Here is a 19,149-nt window from a genome sequence, read left to right as displayed (position 1 = left end):
AGATACGCAAAATTTTCCCCCTAGTTCATAGATGGGTTCATTTGTTGTAGCTTTTTTTTTTTTAACGTTTAGTTATTTTTTGAGACAGGGAGAGACAGAGCATGAACAGGGGAGGGGCAGAGAGAGAGGGAGACACAGAATCTGAAACAGGCTCCAGGCTCTGAGCTGTCAGCACAGAGCCCGATGCAGGGCTCGAACTCACGGACCGCGAGATCATGACCTGAGCCGAAGTTGGATGCTTAACCGACTGAGCCACCCAGGCGCCCCTGCTGTAGCATCTTTAAACAAACAAACAAACAAACAAACAAACAAACAAACAAACCCAACTTCATATACTAAAGGCAATGCAATTAGTAACACCTTTTGAAGGCTTAATTTTTGACTAACATTAAATGGGTAGATGGTTCACTGAAATGAACCTCACTAGTTATGTGATTTTAATCAACATAATTTGGTTGCACGATGGTGAAACTCCAACAAATGTTACAGTGAGAAAGTAATGCCCTTTTAGGCTTCTAAAATTAAATCAGAACCCTGTTAGTGGCAGTGTTTCTTTAAATGTTTAACCTTTCTGGATGACAATTTAGCATATGTAGCTAAGGCCTTGAAAGAATGCCTTTTTTTTTTCTGAACAGTTTAATTACAATCCTAAAATTGCCCCAAAGAAATAAAAGAGTGCAAAACTGTCTGTATAAAATTATTCATTATAGCATTGTTTATAATAGCAAAACATCAGAAAGAGCCTATATATCCAAAAATAGATGCTAGACTAAACTATAGGAGAGCTATATAGCAGAAAAGTACATAGCCAATAAAAATGACATAGGTGTATATTCACTGAGGTGGAAAGATGATCAGCATATATCTTAAAACGGATATCATAGATTTTAAGGGACAAAATATATGATTACTGTTCTTTTTTAGAATATACAGTATGTATCTACTCTGATATACCTAATGATGTATAAGGATAGATGGATCTATACCAAAATATTAATACATGGCTATGTCTAGGTGGTTTCAAATTTTCTTCTTTATAATCTTTCCCTTTTCTTCAGTTTTTGCAATAAGTTTGTATTACTTTTATAATCACAAAAGGCATAAATACCAATCAAGCAACCTTTGAACCATAAAGAATCTCAATATCTGATTTGTCCCATGTCTGAAGCACTGATGATAATTGCTAGAATGCCCTGGAGTAAAATGAGGCAAGTATACTACCTCAGGATAAATGAAGGTCTATAATTTGCAAATTAGCCAACCCAGAGAACTTTCAGGGTATCATATCAGGCATTACCACTTATCATATCCCTGAGGTCCAGAAATTTATCAGATAGAGGAAAAAAAATTTTCCTGGTACAAATTCTCCTTCACAGAAAGAAACAGCATAGGTAATATATATACTTAGAAGTAGGAAAAAACTTACTGCAGTGGATAATCTGGATGCCAATGTCATTTCCAAGTTTCCTTTGAGACCAAGAAGTGCAGGAACTAAAATGAAAACTTCTGTTACCTTTTTGAACACCTCCCAGTGCTGCAAGAAAAAAACAAAAACAAAACAGAATTTTCTGACACCCTGTCAAAAACACTTTAGATAAAGGACATTTCTAAAAATCTCCGCCATCTTTCCCAACGTTGCATCCACATACTGAATGACAACACAAGTCATTTAATGAGTGAACATTTAGCTTAACCCTATTCTCCAGAGCTCTGGAGCCTTGAGTTGCTTTAGAAGATTTAGTTAAATTGGGAATGATAGTCGATGCAGTCACTACATCCCCAAATAACTCTAGCTTGCCACACAAGTCTGATGCCCTTATATTTTGCTTTATTCCTTAATGAGGACAAGAGTCAGTGTAACCAGTAGTTAAGAGAACAGACTCAAGAACCAGAACATTTGGATTTGAATCTTGGTTCCAACACTAACTACAACAACTCCACAGGAAAATTACAGCAATATTATTATCTAATTTCACAGTTGAAGAAATAAAGACTCAGAGAAGTTCAATGATTTTCCCAAGGCCAGAAGACGAGACCTAGACTGGATGTCAGGAGTTCTGAGTCATCCATGTCGTGGTACCCATTTTAGGGTGTGAGGCAAGAGAGCATAGGATCATTTAAAAAGCACTAAATTGGAAATTAGAAAATTTGTGGTTCTAGGCATGGATCTGTCATAATCTAGCCACATAATCTTGGATGAGTCATGTGTCTTTTGGATTTCAATTTCTACTCTGCCCTGTCTAGCCCTTGCAAAAATACTTTCATGTTAATGAAAGTACATATTAAAGTACTTTATAAATTGGAAAAAAAAAAACCCACACAAATCCCTTAATAGCACAACCTGCTATTTTACTAATGCTATTAAGAGGTGACTGTGGCACTGAGAGACTTTATGGACTGAAAAAACAAAAACAATATTTGACATTCACTGATGGCTTGTTATGGGCCCAGACACTGTTCCTTAGGCTTACTCATTTAAGCTACAACAAACCTACGATAGGTACCATTCTTAAAAAATCAGACATAATTCAGGAGCACATTTTACCTAGGTCGTAATTTTAAGATACCTACCTATATGACTTAATTTTGGAAACACCAGAATACTACCCGAATATCTCTATCAGTCTACTTCCTTCACGTCATCACAGATTGTATCTACTGGGATATACTTCTTTTGGTTACTCCCACCCTTTCCAAGTTCAATTCAAATCAAATACTCCCACGAGAAACCCTATGAAGTCACTAACACCTTAGCATTGATATAATAAGAACGAGCAATGATTGATTTCCTATCCCATGCCAAATAAATTCTACATTCTTTTCCCTACACCTGCAGAGGCATGTGTCTAGAAGTTCCCAAACTTTCTCAGTTTTCATGGTACCCCTAGGCCAAAAGAAATACCAACAGTCCTATTTATGAAGTAGTTGGTCCAAAAAACTTAGTGAATATTTACCTCCTAACAATTTACTAGCCATTTGTAGAAATAATACAATTATATTGAAAAAATAATATTTTATGTTATACCATCATAATTACTTATTAATTGGGTGTGTGTACCTGTGGGTCACTGCATGACTTCTCAAACTTGGAATTGGAAACTACCACCTTCATTTCTTGTTCTGTATTGGTTTTTGTGTGACACTTGCTTTTTTTCACAGCACCACCGAAAATCTAGTCATCAAGAGAAATGTTGTGTGATGTAATGTTGAAGTATTAAACCACCTTGAGTCTGTAAAGTGTCCAAGAGATGTCACTGTGTTTCCTTTAAATTTTTTTAAAAATCCCACAGCAACCCTGGAGTGTCCAGAGACAGCACTTAGGATATATGATGAGGTTAGTGAGAAGTTGTGCAGAACTTTAGTCAAAGGGAAGGCTTCAGATACCTGGGTTGAAATTCTGAGTCTACGACTTGTACTATGTAACTTGGGCAAAATTATGCTTTACTTTCTTCATCTAAAATAGGGATATTATTGAGGGGCACCTGGGTGGCTCAGTCGGTTAAGCATCTGACTTCAGCTCAGGTCATGATCTCATGGTTCGTGAGTTCAAGACCCACGTCGGGCTCTGTGCTGACAGCTCAGAGCCTGGAGCCTGCTTCAGATTCTGTGCCTCCCTCTCTCTCTGCTCCTCCCCAGCTCACAGTCTGTCTGTCTGTCTGTCTGTCTCTCTCTCAAAACTAAATAAGCATTTAAAAAAATAAAATAGGGGGGCGCCTGGGTGGCGCAGTCGGTTAAGCGTCCGACTTCAGCCAGGTCACGATCTCGTGGTCCGTGAGTTCGAGCCCCGCGTCAGGCTCTGGGCTGATGGCTCAGAGCCTGGAGCCTGTTTCCGATTCTGTGTCTCCCTCTCTCTCTGCCCCTCCCCCGTTCATGCTCTGTCTCTCTCTGTCCCAAAAATAAATAAAAACGTTGAAAAAAAAATTTTTTTTTTAAATAAATAAATAAAATAAAATAGGGACATAATTGAACCTACCTCATATGGTTGTGCTTAGGACTGTACCTGTACATAGTAATGGGTAGCAATATTGAAAGTTTATTAGCTATATAACACCAAGATATATTACCAGTTAATTTCCTGGCAGGAGGTAATGCGGAAAAAAAAATTCATATACTTAAAAATTTTTGCCATAATAAAGACATGACCTCTGAAGCTATATATATTTACGAATCCCTAAACTTCTCCACAAGAACTTGCCCTAAAGGAAATCAATGTCTAATCTTACCTAATTTTGGACTTCTGTCAACATCCAGAACCTCAGCGAAGTACTCACACAATCAAATGTAATGTCAGAGTGCTCGTACATATGCATTAGACTCAAAACCTAAAAATCTTTTAATGGCCAGGAGGAAAAACAAAATTGAAACTTAAAAAATAATAATAATTAAATAAGTTGAGGAACGATCCACAGAGTCCTAACTTTAATATAAACAGCAAAATTTTAGCGGTTCCTGGGTGGTTCAGTCAGTTAAGTGTCTGACTTCAGCTCAGGTTATGACCTCACCATTCCTGAGTTTGAGCCCTGCATCAGGCTCTCTGCTGTCAGTGCAAAGCCTGCTTTGGATTCTCTGTCTCCCTCTCTCTCTGCCCCTCCCCCCCATAAATAAACATTAAAATACATAAATAAACCAAATAAACAGCAAAAGTTTTAAAAAGTCTAATTGGTAAAAGAAGTTGATGCAATTTTAAGAAACATACATACTCCAAATCTGGAGAAGTTTGGTTCTTATTTTGATTTAGTTAAAACTAAACCTATTCAGGGGCAACTAGGTGGCTCAGTCAGTTGAGTGTCCAACTTCAGTTCGGGTCATGATCTCATGGTTAGTGAGTTCAAGCCCCACATCGGGCTCACTGCTATCAGTGTAGAGCCTGCTTTAGATCCTCTGTCCCCCTCTCTCTCTGCCCCTCCCCCCCTCAAAAAATAAACCAAAACATAAAAAAAATTTAAACCCATTCACTTTCAGACATATGACAAAATGACCAATCTCATACATAATCAGATAAATGCGAAATAAAAGGTGATAAATTTTCATCTGTGAGATTGGTAAAGATCGAAAACTTGGATAACATTCCATTGGGAAGAGTATAAGGAAATAGGCACTCTATGACACTACTGGGGAGAATGTTAAGGTTTAACTTCTTTGGGGGAATTGGGCAACTTAAATATAAATATATAAATATAAAATGAACATAATTTTCAACTCAAACCTCTACCTCAAGGAATTTATCCTACAAATAAACGTGAACATGAGTTTAAATACATACATATGATGAATTTACTGCATCATTGTTCATAATAACAAAAGATTTGAGGCAACTGAAATCCCCCTCCTTAGGTAACTCAGTAGAAAAATAATATAAAATGATACATCCTTGCAATAGAGCATGACATAGCTGGAGAAGAATTTGGTAAATCTTTGTGAACCTATATAAGGATAAACTAAGAAAAGCAAGGTGAACAGAAGCATTGTTTGTGTCTCTGGCAAATACACACACACACACACACACACACACACACACACACACACACACACACCACACTTGATGTCTATTGAAGGAGGCACAGAAAAGTAATGGTGCTAAGGAAGGGAATAGGAGAAAGGCACATACAGGCAGAGAGAGACTACTTTCTCCATTATATATTCTTTCATGCAGTTTAAATATGCTTTATCAAATATACAATTTCATTAAGCTTTTCATTTTGAAATAATTATATATTCACATGCAGTTATAAAAAAAAATTCAGAGAGATCCCATGTACCCATTACCCAGTTTCCCCCAATGGTAACATTTTGCAAAATAGTGAACCATATCACAACCAGGATATTAGCACTGATACGGTCAAGATACCACCACAAGGATCCCTCCTGCTGCCCGTTTATAGCCACATCCATTTCTCCCCACTCCCAACACCTTCTTAATCCCTGGCAACCACTAATCTTTCTTCATTCCATAATTTGGTCAATTCTAGAATGTTACACAAATGAAGTAAGTATAACCTTTTGGGGTTGGCTTTTTTCACTCAGCATAATGCTCCGAAGATTCATCTAGGATGTTGCATGTTGCATGCAATACTTTGTTCCTTTTTGTTGAAGAGTAGTATTTCATCACATGGATTTACCCAAGTTTATTTAACCATTCAACTGTTGGGGCTGTATCCACTTCTTGGCTGTTATGAATAAGACAGCTACAAACAGTCATGTACAGGAATTGTGTGAATAGAAGTCTTCATTCTCTGAGATAAATGTTCAGGAATGCAATTGCTAGGTTATATGATGGTTAGCATTTAGTTTTAGTTAGTGTGTGGGTGCGGGTGTGTGTGTTTTTTTAAGAAACTGTCAAGGTGTTTTCCAGAGTAGCTGCTCTATTTTAAATTCCCATCAGCAATGCATGAGTGATACCATTTCTCTACATGCTCAACAGCACTTCATATTTTTGCTATTTTTATTATAGCCACTCTGACAGGTGTGTAGTGATATCTCATAGAGATCCTCACTTGCATTTCCCTAATGGCTAAAGACGTCAAACATTTCATGTTTATTTGCCATCTGTACACACTCTTTGGTGAAACGTCTCTGTCTTTTGCCAGTTTTCTACCTTTTTTTAACTGTTTAGCTTTGAGAGTTCTTTATATAGTCGTATTTTGTCAGATATGTATTTGCAAATATTTTCTTCCACTCTGCAAAGCTGCTTTTGATCCTTTTAACAAGGTCATTTAGGGGCGCCCAGGTGGCTCAGTTAGTTAAGCACCTGACTCTTGATTTTGGCTACGGTCAAAATCTCATGGTTCATGAGGTTGAGCCCTGCATCAGACTCTGTGCTATGCTTGGGATTCTCTCTCTCCCATTCTCTCTGCCCGTTCTACTCTCCCTCCCTCCCTCCCTCTCTCTCTAATATATGTATAAAAAATGTCAGTCACAGAGCAAAAATTTTATCCATTTTTCCTTTTTTGGATCCTGCTTTGGGTATTGAGTCTAAGAAATCTTTACCTAGCCCTAGATCCTGAAGGATTAGTGTCAATTCTGCTTAAGATATTTAAAATTTTTTTTAAATGTTTTTACTTATTTTTGAACCAGAGAGAGACAGAGCATGAGCAGGGGAGGGGCAGTGAGAGAGGGAGACACAGAATCCGAACCAGGCGCCAGGCTCTGAACTGACAGCACAGAGCACAGATGCGGGGCTCGAACTCACAGACCGTGATATCATGACCTGAGCCATGACCAGAGCTGTTCAAATTATCTATTTCATTTTGAGTTCATTGTGGTAGTTGTTTTTCAAGGAAGCAGTCCACTTTGCATAAGTTGTAAAACATACGAGTGCAGAGCTGTTTGTGGTATTCCCTCATTATCCTTCTGACATCTACAGGATCTATAGTGATAGCTCCCATTTCATCCTGATAGTGGTAATTTGTCTTTTTTTTTTTTTTGTCAGTCTTGCCACAGATCGTCAGTTTTAGTGATCTTTTCAAAGAACCATTCGTTTGAAACCATTGTTTCAAAGATTTTTCTCTATTGCTTTCCTGCTTTCAATTTCATTGATTTTTGCTGTTATCTTTATTATCTTCCTTCTGCTTGATTTGGGTTTATTTTGCTCATCTTTTTCTACGTTTGAGATGAGCGCTTCAATTATTAAGATTTCTTCCTTATCCTAATGTATGTATGCATTTAGTTCTATAAATGTCCATCTCTGTATTGCTTTACCTGTGACTCACAAATTTTGATGTTACATTTTCATTTCCACTCAGTTCAATGTTTTGTTTTTGATTTTTTTTTTGAGACTTCCCCTTTGACCACGGATTATCTAAACGTATGCTGTTTAGTTTCCAAGTATTTGGAATTTTTTCTTTTTTCTTTCTGTTAACTGATTTCTAGTTTGATTACATTGTAATCAGAGAACACAGTCTGAATGACTTCAATATTTTAAACTCGTTGAGGTTTGGTTTATGGCCCGGGATATGGTCTCTCTTGGTATACGATCTGTAACAGTTTGAACAGAATGTGTGTTGCTGTTTTCAGGTGGACTAGTCTGCAAATGTCAATTAGATCTCACTGGCTGGTGGCGTTGCTGAGTCCTTCTATATCCTTGCTGATTTTCTACCAAGTTGTTCTATCAATTATTGAGAGAAGGGTGTGGAAGACTCTGTGGATTTTTCTATTTCTCCTTTCAGTTCTATCACGGGCTGTCATTACTAGCTACCAAAATGAAAGTCCTGGCACTCTACGTGCCCTTCTCTGATATCACCCCGGCTGAAATGTTGGGGTATCTCACTGCCGCCTCTTCCCCGCCCAGGCTGATTGAGATATAACTGAAAAAACTGTAATATATTTAAAATGTACAACACGATGAATTGATACACATACGCTCTGTGAAAAGTCCCTCCATCGAGTTAATTCACACATCCACCAACCCAAACTGTTACCTTTTCTTTGGTGAAAATGCTTAAGACCTACTCTCTTATTTAGAAATTATTATACAGTACAGTATTATCAACGATAGTCACCATGCAATACATGAAATCCTCAGAACTTATTCATCTTATAAGTGAAAGTTTGTACCTTTTAACCAATCTCTCTCCATTTCCTCCATCCCCCAGCAAGGATTATTCTGTTTCTGAGTTTGACTTTTTTTTTTTTTTTTTTTACTCCACATATAAGTGATACCATGCATATCCATCTTTCTCTATCTGGCATATTTTACTTAGCATAACACCCTCCATATACATCCATGTTGTTCATTAAAGCCTCTTGAGGTTGAAGTCTAAGCCCTGAACTGAACCTTTGCTGCCCTGGGTGTATAGGTGAGACCACAGTTCTTTCTGTCATGGTTGGCTAGAGCAGGACAATTCTTACCTACCAGGTTTCAATCTTGCTAGGCTGCCTGTTTCCTAGTCCTTTAGAGAGCAGGCCTTTCTTGTTGTCTGCATCTGTTGGCATTCCCAGGTTGTTGGCCTCTTTAGCTACAAATCTGGGATATATGAAGCTAAAGGGGACTAGCCAGGCTGCTCTCTTCTTTCCATCTTTTACAGAATCTTCTTAGGTTTGTTTTATATCAAGTTTCCAGGATGTGTGTGTGTGTGTGTGTGTGTGTGTGTGTGTGTGTGTGTGTTGTTTTATCGGACTTAATGGGCAGGATAGGTAAAAGTACATTTACTATAGCTTCCCGGAAGTGAAAGGCCATGTATTATTTTTTAAATAACAACCAGAACCATTACAGCAGAGAGTGCTAGTGCCTTTCTGGGATCACAGCTATGTTAAAAGAGGTATTTTATCTTTAGTACAAACTCTAAAACTATAGCTATGCTTTATAAGGAGAGACAAACATGGTGATGCCTTCTTAGCTTTGTGATCCTGCCTTGATCCTGCCCCCTTACCTTCTCTTTGCCCATTTAAAACACTGGTATTGTGTCCACAAAACTTCACCAAGGCATCCCTTTTCTCTCTGACCGCTCTACTTTCCATATCAGGAAAATAACCCTAACTCAGAGTCCCAAGTTAGAAACACAACTTAGGTATTGCATCATTCTCTCTGAATTCCAAAACACACACACTGTATTGGCAGTGTACTAATAAATTAAGGAATACTTGAGAGCTATATTACCCTCTATTTCAAAAGAATACTTTCAGCATTGCAAGAATACTGTCTTCATAAAACATAATAGGATCTCCGGGTTTGGCAGATATTAGCTTTCAATAATATTCTAATGAGAAGTATAAATGTACCTAGGAATTACTAGTAGTTACAAAGGTATTAGCTCAGTTTGCTTAAATTTCTTTTAGATGGACGGGTAGCTAACATTAACCTCATTTTATAGAATCTTTACATAATCCAGAGATTAAGTCTATGGACAATCCAAGATACACATATAGCATGTTATACAGAGAACAGGATTCATCCACAAGACAGGGCTCTGCTGTCTACTACCTGTATATTCTTGGGCAAATCACTTAAAACTATTTGCTTATTTTTAGCAAGGGAAGAAAAGCTTAGACTGGGTGCTTTCTAATATCTAGGGATATTTCCAGTTCTGAATCCTATAATTTAAAACTCTAAATTTGATTATCAAAATTCAGGAAGCTGTGTGACAAAGTAGAGTTTGCTTTATTTCATTCATGCATTCATTCATTCCACAAGGAATTAATGAACGTCTACTCTATGTAAGGCATTAGTCTGGTCTTCTGGACTGGGCACTACTTAAGTGGGACCAAAGACTATGTGGCCTACCTATCCCGCCCAACTCCATTTACTAGTAGTAAGGGAACTTACATCACTTTAGGTTTGTGGTTCTCAAACTCGAGCCCGCATCAAAATCACCAGAAATGCTTGCAAAAACTGTTTGCTAGGTCCCACCCTAGATTTCTGATTCAGGGCTGGGATAGAGCCTAAGAATTTGTGTATCTAAATTCCCAGATGATGCTGATGCTGTGGTTCAGGGAGCACACTTTGCGAACCACTGACTCAGATAAACAGAAAGACCAAGGAGGGACCAAGTCCTATATGTGAGGAGTCACTACACGCAAGGTTTTGTTCCTGCCTCTTCTGCACACTTTTCCATCTCCATTTTCCTTGAAACAACATCCACTCCCTCCTACTTAAGAAGCAGTTCAATTCCTATTCTTTGTGATTTTAGTGAAATTGCCAATCTGAGTGGCCATCTGTCCCCTGAGACAGAAGTGTAACTCAAACAGGGCTGATCATATTATCTCCCTAGTCACACTGACTGGTTCCAGGGGCAATTATTCCTTAGAATTTTCCAAACTGAAGACAGACAACAGTTCATTCTTTCCTTTTGTAAAACAAACTAAAAGTATATGACCCCACAACTATCAGGAGGTATATGCAACAGGAGAGAATGTGGGCAACAAACAAACCAGAAATTGAAATGAGAGATAGAGAAAAGGTAATCATAAAATTAAGCCCCCAATCCAGTTATATCTCACGTAGGCTGTATACGTATTGTTCCCAGTTACCAAAGACAATGCATTCTTTTTTTTTTAAATCACTTAAATTAACTGGATATATAGGTTTCAATTTCTCATAACAAAAAAGTTCTGACTCACAGACGTGATCCAAAATTAAGATATGTCCCCCATCAGTGAGGAGATAGTATAATAATTAAAAACATGAGTTTTGCAGTCAGCCAACTTGGGTTTAATTCAGCCACTTACCAGTTGTGTGACCCCAGGCAAATAACTTAATATCTAAGCCTGGTACGTAAAATGGAAATAACATCACCTACCTCAGAGTCCTCCTGAACATCAGATAACTAATACGATATACTGACAAAGAACATTCAATGAATGTTATTTGTTAATATTACACCATTTACTGAACATTGATCTCCCAGGCACTGTAATTGTGCTTCCCATGCTCTTTTACAAGTTCTTTAATTTGGGGCCCAGGATTAATAAAGTGATATTGTAAATCACAAGCACACAAAGGTAGTTTAGGCTGAGACAAAGGCTTACTCCTTGGCCTAAGCTTGAATATGTAAAAAAAGCATTCTGTATCCCTATGGGTCTTTTTGGTACTTCAGTAGAATTCCTATAGCAGCACTCTCTTTACCTCTAAAGATACGTAAATATTCCGTCATACACTATAGCTATAATCTATGTATTTGTATTTCCCACTACTACAGAAAGGCATAAACTTTGGGGCAGAAATTCCAAATTGGAATTGCTAGCTGAGTGAGTTCTCTGAGCCTCACTCAAATTCTTCAGTTGTAAAGTGAGGAAATATCTATACAACTCAATCTTTGAATTACTGCTTCAACTCAAAAGAGGTGATGTTGGCAAATTTTCTCAGCAAACATCAATTGACAACTCCAAGCTGACTGATAATTAAAGAATAAAAGGAAAAAGTAGAGAGGCAGGGCTAGAGCAGGTCTTAAATAAAACAGGGAGTAGATGTCCTACTAAAGAGAAGGCAGATAATGGCCAAGCAGTCTATCTTAACTGGCCATCTGTCACATATTAGAATATAAGAATACTGCCTTAAGACACTAATGGCTCTTTAACTCCTTATCTTGAATTTGATAATCCAGCTGAGGCAGCACATGCATCAGCTCCTGCTATGGACTGAGTTGCGTCGCCCTCATAAATCATATGTTGAAACCCCAACCCCCAATGTGACTGTATTTGGAGACAGGGCTTATGAGGAGGTGACGAAGGTTACACGAAGTCATAAGAGCAGGGCCCTAATCTGGCAGGGCTGGTGCCTTTAATAAGAAGAGTAAGAGGCACCGGAGCCTGCTCTCTCCAGCATGTGAGGGCACAGAGAAGGCAACCCTCTGCAAACCAGAAAGAGAGCTCTTACCAGAAAGTGAATAGCCTGGGACCTTGACTCTGGACTTCCCAGCCTCCAGAACTGGAGAACTAAATGTCTCATGTTAAAGCCACCCAGTCTGTAGCATCTCATTATAGCATTCCAAATAGACTAAGACAGCACCAAAGACAAACTTTACTATTTTAGTTGCATAAAACTGTCCCTAAACTCTATTACTTCAGAGGTATGTAGCCCTTAAAGGATTACAAAAGTTTCCACATGCATAAATTTATATAATGTATAGTGGTTAGGAGGACAGGTACTGAATCTGGACCAAGATCCAACCCTCAGCTCTATCACTTAATCACGAAGTATTTTATTTTACAAAACAGAGACAATAACACTTTCCTTATAGTTGTAAGGATTAAAATAAGATGCTGTATGTAAAGGGCTTATGGTAGTGCCTAGCCTATAGCAAACCTTCAATAAATGGTGACTGTTAAACTTTTATTCAACAAGTATTTATTGAGAATCTACTCAACCTGCTAGGAATGTAATGGTTAAAAATAAAAAAACAAAAACTTACCACACACAAAATGAAATAGAAAATTTTGATTAGCCCCGTGACTTCTAAAGAAACTCAAGTTGTAAATGAAAACATTCCCACACAGAAAATGGGAGGCCCAGATGCCTTCATCAGGGAATTATACCAAATACTTAGGAAAGAAACAATGACAAAGTGACATAAACCTTAACAAAGGAGGAAAAATGAGAACATTTTCAAATTCATTCACGACACTAGTACTACCTTAATGAAAACTGCCAATGACATTATGAGAAGGACAATTATGGGCTCATCTTACATATGAATTTAGATGCAAAAATCCCAATTCCAATTCCAATCAAAATATTAGCAAAATTAATCAGAATTCTAATCAAAATTAAAGAACAATAAATCATGACCAGGTTATACTTATTCCAGAAATGTAAGGTTGGTTTAATCAATATAATTCAAGGGGCGGCTGGGTGGCTCAGTCAGTTAAGCCTCCGACTCTTGATTTAGGCTCAGGTCATGATCTTACGGTTGTGAGATCAAGCCCCACACTGGGCTCCATGTGACAGGGTGAGCCTGCTTGGGATTTTCTCTCTCCCTCTCTCTCTCTCAAAATAAATAAATAAACTTAAAATAATAATAATAACCAATATGATTCAACACAGCAATAAATACAGGAAAAAAATCATATGTTATCAATAAATACAGAGAAAGTATATTGATGAAACTCAACACCCATTCATAATTTTTAAAACAAGTCTTAGCAAACTAAAAAAGAAACTTCCTTAATATGATAAAGAATATTACAAAAATCAACAACAAACACCATACTTCATGCTGAACTGTTGAAAGCTTTCTCTCTGAGATCTGGAACAAGATAAGCCTGCTTTCAGCACTTCTATTTTATAGTGCTTTGAAGGTCCTAGTCAGTACAGAATGGCACAAAAATAAATAAGTAAATAAAATATAAAATATATAAGGTTTAGAAAGAAATAATACTGTCTTATTCACAGATAATATGGTGGTATGATGAAGTAATTCCAAAAGAATTACAGATAAATTATTTTTTTAATTTTTTTAATGTTTATTTTTGAGACAGAGAGAGACAGAACTTGAGTGGGGAAGGGGCAGAGAGAGAGGGAGACACAGAATCCAAAGCAACTTCCAGGCTCTAAGCTGTCAGTACAGAGCCCCATGCGGGGCTCAAACTCACAAACAGTGATATCATGATCTGAGCTGAAGGTGGATGCTTAACCGACTGAGCCACCCAGGTGTCCCAGATAATTTATTAATATTAGTGATTTTAGCAAAATTGCTAGATACAGGGTCAATAGATACACACAAACATAAAATGAATTTTTTTAAATATACCATTTATAACAGCATAAAAAGTATCAAATAATTAGGAATGAGTCCAGCAAAAAATATAAAAGACTTGTGCTCAGAAACTATAAAACCTCAGAGAGGGAAATTAAAGATGACCTAAATAAATGGAGAGGGCTATTTCATGTTGTATCAGAAGAGTCAGCATTATCAAGAATCAATTCTCCCCCTAATTATCTGTAGATTCAATGCAATCTGAATCACGACTGCAACACCCCTTTGTTTTGTGTGGAAACCGACAAGTTTTTATACTAAAATATACATTTATTGCAAAGGGAAAAGAATAACCAAAGCACTTTGAGGAAAAATATGGAGACAACATTCTCTACTAGATATCAAGATAGTGTGACATTAATGCCAAGCAACATAAATACACCAAAGAAGCAGAATAGAGAGCCCAGAAACACATCTGCACATAAATGGGTACTTCATTGACAGCAAAGATTTTGGTTATGTAACAGTGCAGACACAACTGGAAGATCCATGTGGAAAGGAAAAAAAAAAAAAAAACAACAATCCCTACCTCACACTCTCTATAAAAAATTATTCCAGGGAGAGAATGATCTAAATGTAAAAGGCAATGGGCGCCTGGGTGGCTCAGTTGGGTAAGCGTCCAACTTCAGCTCAGGTCATGATCTCACGGTCCGTGAGTTCCAGCCCCACGTCAGGCTCTGTGCAGGCTCTGTGCTGTCAGTTGGGAGCCTGGAGCTTGCTTTGGATTCTGTCTCCCACTCTCTCTGCCCCTCCCCCACTCATGCTCTGTCTCTCTCTACCAAAAAATGAATAAACATTAAAAAAATTAAATGTAAAAGGCAAAACAGCAAAGCTTTAAGAAGGCAATTAAAGAGAATACCTTAATTACCACAGAATATGGAAAGATTTCTCAAGCAAGAAACGAAAAGTACAAACCATGGAAAAGTAAGGGAAAAGGCACTATATCAAAATTAAGAATTTCTGCTCATCTGGGGCGCCGGGGTGGCGCAGTCGGTTAAGCGTCCGACTTCAGCCAGGTCACGATCTCGCGGTCCGTGAGTTCGAGCCCCGCGTCGGGCTCTGGGCTGATGGCTCAGAGCCTGGAGCCTGTTTCCGATTCTGTGTCTCCCTCTCTCTCTGCCCCTCCCCCATTCATGCTCTGTCTCTCTCTGTCCCAAAAATAAATAAACGTTGAAAAAAAAAAAAATTAAAAAAAAAAAAAAAAAAGAATTTCTGCTCATCAAAACACACCATTGAGAAAGTAAAACGGTAAGCTGCAGAGGAAGGAAAGATATTTTTAATACATATAACTAAAGGGCTTGTATCCAGAATACACAAATAATTCTTAATAAATCAGTAAGAAAAAGACAAATAATAAAATGGGCAAAAACCCTTTATCACTAATGTCCAAATAAATGATCAATAAACAACATCAGTCATGAGGGAAACCCCCAAGATTTCCAATACCAGAATTTCTAAAATTAAAAAGACTGCTGATACCGTGTGTAAACAGGAATACAGAGCAATGAGACTTCTCATACACAGCTAATTAATCTGTAAATTGGTACAATCATTTGACATATCTAAATTTAAATGCCTGGATATCCCAAGACACAGAAATTCCATTTCTACATATATATATACATATATATATACACACACACACACACACACACACACACACACACACACAATAGAAATGCACGCACATGTGCACCCAGAATCTGGAAACACCAAAGAGCATCAATAGCAGAATGAATAAACTGTGATATATTCATAACTGGATTAGATAGGACAATAAAAATAAATGGAATACAATTTCATAAAACTTACATAATGTTGAACAAAAAAACCAGACACAGAGGACTAGATACTCTATACTTCATTATATAAGATTTTAGAAGAACTAAGTAAAACCAAACAGTGGTGTTTAATGATGCACTTTTATAAAGACAAGGAAGCACTGATTACCTTTGGTGATGAGGAATAAAGGGCAGCAATCAGAAGGGAGCACAAAGAAAACAAATGAAGTACTGATAAGATTCTGTTCCTTGACCTGATAGTTATATGGTTGTGTCACAAAAATTCACTGAGTTGTACATTTTTGGTTTGTATACTCTGTATGTTAAGTTTCACAATTAAAAAGTTTTAAAGAGCATATTTAAATTAAACCTTTCAAAACATTTGTTTTTATAATTTTAACACTAAAGTTTAATATTACAAACTAATTATACATGTGCTGTTATCTCGAATAGTATCAAGAAATGAACATTACACCACAGGAATGTACATATAACCTATATAAATATTTCAATAAACTATACTCCAACACATCATTCTTATAGATGTACAGATGTTACCATTTTAGAGCTAAATATTGAGTGTTTCTTCAGAATGATTGGTATATCAAGAAAAAATATCAGGGCACCTAGGTGGTTCAGTGGGTTAAGTGTCCAACTCTTGATTTCGGCTCAGGTCATGATCTCATGGTTTGTGAGTTCGAGCCCCGCATCGGGCTCTGTGCTGACAGCTCAGAGCCTGGAGCCTGCTTCAGATTTTGTGTCTCCATCTCTCTCTGCCCCTCCCCCACACACACTCTGTCTCTCTCTGCCTCTCAAAAGTAAACAAAACTAATAAAAAAAAAATTTTTTTTTTAAAAAAGACCTACCTGGAAAATCCACAAAATCTCCCCATCTCAATATCTTTAAATTAATTATACCTGCAAAGTTTTGTTTTTCCCCCCAACATTTTTACTGATATATAATTAACATACAATGTTATATTAGTTTCAGGTGTACAATATGATTCCACAATTCTATACATTACTTAGTGCTCATCCTGATAAGCGTACTCTAAAATCCCTATCACCCATTTCAACCATTCCCTCACCCACCTTCGCCCTGGTAATCATCAGTTGTTCTCTATATTCAAGAGTGTTTTTTTATCTTTTTTTTCTTTGTACATTTTGTTTCTTAAATTCCATGTATGAGTGAAATCATATTGTTTTTGTCTTTCTCTGACTTATTTCACTTAGCATCATATCCTCTAGGTCCGTCCATCTTGTTCCAAATGGCAAGATCTCATTCTTTTTCATGGCTGAGTAAGATTCCATTGTATATATACCACTTTTTCTTTATCAATTCATCTATTGATGAACACTTGGGTTGCTTCCATGTCTTGGCTATTGTAAATAATGCTGCAATAAACACGGGGGTGCATATAACTTTCTGAATTAGTGTTTTAATTTTCTTTTGGTAAATATCATCAATAATGGAATTACTGAATCATATGGTGTTTCTACTTTTCAATTTTTAAAGGAACCTCCATACTGTTTCCCACAATGCCTACACTAATTTGCATTCCCACTAATAGTTCATGAGAGTTCCTTTTTCTCCACATGCTCACCAATACTTGTTATTTCTTGTGTTTTGATGTTAGCCATTCTGACAGGTCTGAGGTGATATCTCATTGTGGTTTTCATTTGCATTTCCTTGATGATTACTAATGTTGACATTTTTTCATGTGTCTGTTGGCAATCTGTACATCTTCCTCAGAAAAATGTCTATTCAGGTACACTGCCTATTTTTTGGTATTGAGTTGTAGAAGTTCGTTATATATTTTGGATATTAACTCCTTATTGGATATATCATTTACAACTATCTTCTCCCATTCAGTTGCCTTTTGTTTTGTTGATGGTTTCCTTCACTGTGCAAAGGCTCTTTATTTTGGTGTAGTCCCAATAGTTAAATTTTGCTTTTATTTCCCTTGTTTGAGGAGACATATCTAGAAAAATGTTTCTATGGCTGATGTCAAAGAAATTACTGCCTGTGCTTTCTTCTAGGAGTTTTATGGTTTCGGGGCTCACATTTAGGTCTTTATTCCATTTGAGTTCATTTTTGTGTATGGTGTAAGAAAGTGGTCCAGTTTCACTCTTTTGCATGTAGCCGTTCAGTTTTCCCAACACCATTTGTGGAAGAGACTGTCTTTTCCCCATTGTGCGTGCTTGCCTCCTTTGTCATAGATTAATAGACCATATAAGCATGGGTTTGTTTCTGGGCTCTCTACTCTGTTCCATTGATGTAAGTGTCTATTTTTGTGCCAGTACCATTCTGTTTTTTGTTTTTTGTTTTTTTTTTAAGTAAACTCTATGCCCAATGTGGGGCTTGACCTCACAACCCCAAGATCAAGAGTTGCATGCTCCACCAACTGAGCCAGCCAGGTGCCCCGTTTTAATCAAAACAGCTTGTAGTATATCTTAAAATTTGGGATTGTGATACCTACCAGCTTTGTTCTTCTTTTTCAAGATTGTTTTGGCTATTCAGAGTCTTTGTGTTTCCACAAAAACTTGAGTACTATTTGTTCTAGTTCTCTGAAAACTGCTGTTGTTATTTTGGTAGGGATTGCATAAGATTTGTAGGTTGCTTTAGGCAGTATGGACACTTTAACAATATTGGTTCTTCCAATCCATGAGCATGGACTATCTTTCCATTTGTTTGTGTCATCTTCAATTTCTTTCATCAGCGTCTTATAGTTTTCAGAGTACAGGGCTTTCACTTCCTTGGTTGTCTAATAATAGGTATTTTATTACTTTTGGTACAACTGTAAATGGGATTGTTTTTCTTAATTTCTCTTTCTGCTATTTCATTATGAATGTATAGAAATGCAATAGATTTCTGTATATGAATGTTGTATCCTGTGACTTTACTGAATTCATTTATCAGTACTAGAAGTTTTGGTGGAGTCTCAAGGGTTTTCTTTTTTTTTTAATGGTTTTGTTTTTAATGTTTATTTATTTTTGACAGAGAGAGAGAGAGAGACAGAGCATGAGTGGGGGAGGGGCAGAGAGCGAGGGAGACACAGAATCAGAAGCAGGCTCTAGGCTCTGAGCTGTCAGCACAGAGCCTGACGTGGGGCTCAAACACACAGACCCTGAGATCATGACCTGAGCCGAAGTCGGATGCCCAACCGACTGAGCCACCCA

At 37.3% G+C, this 19,149-nt stretch overlaps 1 protein-coding gene across 3 annotated transcripts in view; it reads right to left on the bottom strand.

The window, feature by feature from the left end:
* Nucleotides 1-19,149, bottom strand: part of SLC41A2 (solute carrier family 41 member 2) — a 122,227-nt gene that overhangs the window by 75,348 nt on the left and 27,730 nt on the right. For all 3 annotated transcript variants that reach the window (XM_040491025.1, XM_040491023.1, XM_040491024.1), the window contains one exon: nucleotides 1,427-1,534. In XM_040491025.1, the coding sequence (XP_040346959.1) occupies nucleotides 1,427-1,534 (108 nt within the window). The remainder of the gene's footprint in view (nucleotides 1-1,426; nucleotides 1,535-19,149) is intronic.

Source organism: Herpailurus yagouaroundi, unplaced genomic scaffold (genome assembly GCF_014898765.1).
Source record: "Herpailurus yagouaroundi ecotype Mexico unplaced genomic scaffold, PumYag 182, whole genome shotgun sequence".
Taxonomy (NCBI): Eukaryota; Metazoa; Chordata; class Mammalia; order Carnivora; family Felidae; genus Herpailurus; species Herpailurus yagouaroundi.
Note: the sequence above shows the minus strand (reverse complement) of the source record. Positions and strands in the feature narration are given on the sequence as shown.